General features: G+C 35.9%; 1 protein-coding gene across 2 annotated transcripts in view; it reads right to left on the bottom strand.

Annotated features, from left to right (window-relative positions):
- dda1 (DET1 and DDB1 associated 1) overlaps window positions 1-3656 on the bottom strand; it is a 5814-nt gene extending 2158 nt beyond the window's left edge. The window contains exons 1-5 of one of the 2 annotated variants that reach the window (XM_016575560.1): window positions 3578-3656; window positions 3128-3189; window positions 2066-2146; window positions 1867-1918; window positions 1667-1728 (exon numbers count right to left, since the gene is read on the bottom strand). In XM_016575560.1, coding sequence (XP_016431046.1) covers window positions 1667-1728; window positions 1867-1918; window positions 2066-2146; window positions 3128-3136 — 204 coding nt within the window. In that variant the 5' untranslated portion in view covers window positions 3137-3189; window positions 3578-3656. Of the gene's footprint in view, window positions 1-1666; window positions 1729-1866; window positions 1919-2065; window positions 2147-3127; window positions 3218-3577 lie in introns of those variants that run through there. The other variant, XM_016575559.1, reaches the window with a different exon arrangement.
- Between the last annotated feature and the right edge of the window lie 2236 nt (window positions 3657-5892).

Here is a 5892-nt window from a genome sequence, read left to right as displayed (position 1 = left end):
TATATATATATATATATATATGTATGGCGATAATATGTGATGGCTATTGAGCCACTCAAAATTACCGCAAGGGAAATTCCCTCACCGCGACAGCCCTAGTGGGAAGCATGCAATCTGCAATTGCAAGCAGTCACTGATGCTCACAAAAACGTGCAAATGCTTTCGTATGTGCGCGGTTCCTTTCGCTTTCGAAATCGATCAAGTTCAGCAAGCAGGGGTGAGAGAGAAGTAGCTGCATTTCTTAGTAGGGTAGAACAAAAAGACAGTTCACCCAGAATGCATTTTTCCATTCCACCTAATTGATTTTCCATTTATTTCAATGTATTTTGTACTTTGTATGTGTATTTCATGTACAATAATATAGCACATACATATTCATTCGTTCATTCACAAAAATGCGTGAATGGTCCCTAAAGTCTGAGTTCTCCATGGACAAAATGACAATGAGGGATTTAGTATTTTTGGTTTTCTCTCAATGTAAATTCAACACAAACACATTTTAAAAAGAGGAACTCGGACACAAATCAAATCATGGATGAATTTTCAATATAGATTTTTAAACAAATATTGCATAGGACAAAATGACATGAATCCAAAAGTTTTGAACTAAATATTTATTCTAATCAAAATAAGTAACGTAGGGTTTTTTAAAGTCCTATTTTAAAAGTATTAGGGACGCGCTGATGGCTAAAACAGATTTTTAACAAACAGCTATTGGCCAATTGACCCTTTGCCAGGAGTTTGATTGACAGGCGATCTGACCAATCATAACACAGACAAACCAGACAGGAAACAAGTCAAGTTTCTGTGGTTGAAACAAGATCCCTTCTGATGTTCATTCATGTTTATTTTGTGCTATAACTAATAAAGAGGAAGAGATGATCGGTTCACGTGGCGCTACAGCAATCTGTCACGACACATTAAAGAGCCACAAAATGGTATTGTTTGAATTTCTTTAAAAAAAAAAAAAGACGACAAAATTTGAAAGCTGGGAATTTGTTTACCAAAAGTAACCTGCTCTGTCCTGTCTATCTGCTCACTGTCAGTTTCCTCTTTGCTCAACAATGTATTTTTCACAGCGTGAGAACATGATGTGTGGCGTGAGAGCACCACGGCTTACCGGACGTAGCAACAATAATGAAGGGGGGCGGGTTTTTGCAAAGGGTCAATTCTGATATTTGTCACTTGCAAACTTATTTGAACTTTTGTCATTAAAATAGATGACAGTTTAGATCATGTTTTAAATGAGCTTCTTAAGTTCAAAAACACATGCATTAATGTATATTAGCTAGTTTATTGCAGCATCATCAAATCATTTTCACTGAACTTGGATTGGATCCATTTAACATTCAACACAAATACAAGGGAACAAAGATACATATGAAATAAACAGTGCTTTTCAGGCAGGTCTAACAGTAGTTGAACCTTCACACAGTTAATTAATATACTATCGGTTTGTTATATTGGCCTTTTTCATGCTTTTTCAATTGATTAAAAAACTTTTTTTGTTTTTCATTTTTGTGTACCATTACACCCCCAATCACACATGAGGGAGGACCTTTGATATTCTGGCAATACATTTTCTGAGTTTTAATGTTATGAAATGTGTCAATTTATCCATCAACATGCAGTAGCTTTGTCAAATGAGAGCTTGAAGAACACTTGCCTTTTTGTCCCACTGTTGATGAAGATAACGCAAAAGGATGTTTGTCTTCTCTGTGACGATGACTGCGAGGAGAGAAAAAAAAACCTAAAATTAGGCTTCAGACTGAAACCAAAGTGTTTTGTGAGAAACATCAAGTTTCACTTTTAATAATGTAACACAGATCTACAGATCTGTGCAGCAGCATTCATCTCAGCACTCACTCTGTTCGGAGGGATACTCTCGTGTAGGCAGATACACTGACGGCCTTCTGTTCTGCAAGACAGAAAAAAATGGGCTGTTAATGATTTAAACAAACCCTGAAAATGTAATTCACAGCTGCAGTGTGAAAATGCTCAATGAATATTCAGAAAGATGATGGTGAACTGCTCACGAAGGACACTGTAAAACAGCAAATCTTACCGATGCTTTACATACAGAGTCCGCGTGAAATCTGCTGAAGTTTGTCTTGTTGTACACAGGTAGACCTTTTAGGAAATCTGCCTTCAAAACGTTCAGGGACAAAAAGAGGTTAAAATCAAACGACTACTAGAAATATACCAGAAGTGCTAAATGAACACACTTGACATTAGACAGATCGTTGTCCAGAGGGGGAAGACACATTTTCCAGAGTTCACTTCAGTTTTAGTTGGAATTAAGGACATGATTCTATTGAATACTGTATCCCAAAGCCTCCTTTCAATCTCTAGAGATCTACTGACAGTTTACATACAGAGACACACCATTATTGCACAAAATATCAATGGCTGATTGACCATAAAACCCATCTGCCAATGATCTGACAGATCCAACGCAGTCAGACAGAAAGCATGACTTATTTAGCTAGCAATCAATGACAGGAGGGGACGTAAGCTCTTATAGAAATACACAAATAATAAACACACATCTAAATAATACATATGCTGAGAGAGTAAACTCAAATCCAGATGGAGGATGATGCATGTCAACCTTTGGGCGTTGCCAGTCTAGTCCACTAGGTGTATAGAGGATATGAGCTTTATCGTTTTCATTTAAGTTATTTAATTATATTTAATAAAACAAAACCAGTAAAATGAACATATTCAGGTCGTTACTGTTGAACAAAAGCTTTGGCAAGTCTCGCTCGCGCTTCTCTGTATGCTAACACATTAGCATGACATGTGTTAAAGTGATTTGAAGATTGCTCAAACACAAAATCATCTGATAACCATGAATAAACATCTTATAACCTGATTTAAACATGCTAAAATGTTTATTTCAGGCTGTTGTTGTAATACAAGTGTATATATGAACTATGTAATATGAAGCGGCCTAGCATGCTAACTCAATGAGCAAACCAGCCTGTCAGCTGAAAGCGACCAAAATCTCACCGACATAGTTCAGATTTCAGCATTTAAGATGATATTTCAGCGCCCGGTCCTTTAAAAGTACAGTTACTCAGCTGTGACGTGAAAATAAGATGAAGTTATGAGTGCAGAAACTTACTTTGTCCATGGTGAAGTCGGTTCAGTCCTGTAGGTGTGTTTGTGCTCAGACAGGCCTGAACACTGACAGAAATCAGAGATTTGAAGCCGGTAATATTATAATGTCACGTAGTTAAATTGTTTAATTAATTTAAATGGTTCATTTTTTTTTTTTTTTAATTCCTAGAAATTAAGCCTTGTGCAACATAAAGGGCATATATTTATGTCTATCTGAGTTAGTTTGGGCTCAAAACATAAAAGCTGCAAAGAGTTTAATTGGCAAAAAACCCGAATGTCTAATGAATGTCAAACGTCAAACTAACTTTACCACCGTTGCTACAGCTCACAGCCAACGTTACCGACTGACAAGCACCTCTCCCTCTCTCTCCCACTCACTCACTCACTCATACCACTGAACACGACACTAAAGCACAGAAATATGTGTGAACACAAATATACAGCAGCTACACACCACAGTACAGCCTCTGCTACAGCTCACAGCCAACGTTACCGACTGACAAGCACCTCTCTCTCTCTCTCTCTCCCACTCACTCACTCACTCACTCTCTCTCTCTCTCTCTCTCTCTCTCTCCCTCTCTCTCTCTCTCTGTGTGTGTGTGTGTGTGTGCTGTAATTTTCTGTCATGTGTAGTACATAGTAGCTAGCAAATAATCTTTACAAGAATTCACCATGGTAACCGTAATGTCCTTCAATATACAATAGCTACAGCCATTGTTGTTGCTACAATAAAAATGTAGTAACCTGGTATTAAACACAGCTGTTATCAAAATAAGAAAGAATAAATAAATAAATAAATAATAATAAATAAATACATTTGTTCATTAATGAAAATTTAATTGTTTTGCCTGTGCGACGGTTCTGACTATGGTGCATTGATTTTATTTTTATTTTAGGGTAGCACAATTTTAATTATGTTCAATAATATACAGTACTGGTATTATGTTCAAAAATTGGGTACGATTTTATGGAGGAGGGATTTTTCTGAATATTCTAAACAATATTGTAACTCATTTTTTTTACATTTTAAACAGAAGTGTGGAAAATCACTTCTTATGTGTTTTCCTGAAGCTCAAACAGTACAGCAGTAGACCATGGGTGTGATACTTACGGTGACGCATTGCTGCCACACACATATTATTTTTTCCACTCAATTCCTAAAAGATATAGATTAAAGAAACATGTCAGTGCCGTTAAAAAAAAGACTAATCGCATGTCATAAACATTAATAAAGTTATGTATATTAAGGTGATGTATTATTTTTGCTTTTTTTTTTACCTTTCTTCATGACAACCTTAAACATTGGGACCTTTAATGTTAATGGTTGTCGGTGTGCAAGGAAGAGAGTTGCTTTATTTGATTATCTGCGGCTAAAACAGGCAGATGTTATTTTGTTGCAAGAAACGCATACAGATCGGCAAAATCAAGCACAGTGGTATGGGGATTGGAAAGGCCGTGTTGTATTGAGTCATGGTACAAACCTTAGTGCAGGTGTTGCCATCCTTTTTTCTCCATGTGTTAGTATGCAGCCAGATGTGGTTGAAATAATACCTGGTCGGATTTTGAGAGCTGATTTGGTTTTTGGTGATACTAATTTTTCTTTTATAAATGTGTATGCACCGAATGTTGGTCAAGAACGCATCTCATTTTTTTAAAACACTTTCTGATGCTTTATTAAAGTGTCCTCAGGGAAATATTGTTATACTTGGTGGAGATTTTAATTGTACTGTTAATTCATATTTGGATAGGAATCATGATGAACCTCACCATTCTTCTGCTGTGAATTTAAAGAAATTAATTAATGAACATAATTTAGTTGATGTGTGGAGGGAGGCCTTTCCTGGAGTCAAACAGTATACATGGTTAAAAGTCAATTCTAATAAGATGTCAGGAGCTAGGCTTGACCGTTTTTATGTCGAAAAGGGCAATAGGGGTAGGTTTTTTAGTAGTTCGATTTCGCCATCTTTTCTGTCAGATCATCACTATGTATCTATTGTAGTTTCTGTTTCTTTTTCTAAATCCTATAAATCACATTGGCGCTTTAATAATAGATTATTGCAGGACTGTACTTTTATTCACTCCTTTAATCTTTTCTGGAAAGCTTGGAGAGAGGAGAGATGTAATTTTCAGTCACTGAGTCAATGGTGGGATGTTGGTAAGACACAAATTAAATCTTTTTGCCAGCAGTACACTGCACATAATGCTGGAATGCTCAAAGCAAGAATGAAGTGACACAATCTGTATTGTTAAAAGCGCTATATAAATTAAGGTGACTTGACTTGACTTAATCCTAAAAAATAACACTGCCAAACACATGCTAAAAAACTACGGTGACTCATTGCTGCCACACACATATTTTTTTTCCACTCAATTGTGTCGTAATAACAGATATGTCGTTTTAACGACATCTTTTCTCGTTAAAACGACATCTTTTCTCGTTTTAACGACATCTTTTCTCGTTTTAGCTACTCACGCTGCTGAAATTATTGAAATACACTGTTTTAAATGTATTTTAATGTAATGGTTTTAATTGTAGCGGCATGTTTATTAGGATTAATCTCCAATCTGTCTACAATATAGTGCTATCCAATAACTGCACTTTTTAAATTTATACATTTAAAACAGTGTATTTCAATAATTTCAGCAGCTAAAGTAGCTAAAACGAGAAAAGATGTCGTTAAAACGAGAAAAGATGTCGTTTTAACGAGAAAAGATGTCGTTTTAACGAGAAAACATCTCGTTATTACGAGAAAATATGTTGTTTTAACG

The sequence above is a fragment of the Sinocyclocheilus rhinocerous genome, unplaced genomic scaffold (genome assembly GCF_001515625.1).
Source record: "Sinocyclocheilus rhinocerous isolate Xijiao unplaced genomic scaffold, SAMN03320098_v1.1 scaffold324, whole genome shotgun sequence".
Taxonomy (NCBI): domain Eukaryota; kingdom Metazoa; phylum Chordata; class Actinopteri; order Cypriniformes; family Cyprinidae; genus Sinocyclocheilus; species Sinocyclocheilus rhinocerous.
Note: the sequence above shows the minus strand (reverse complement) of the source record. Positions and strands in the feature narration are given on the sequence as shown.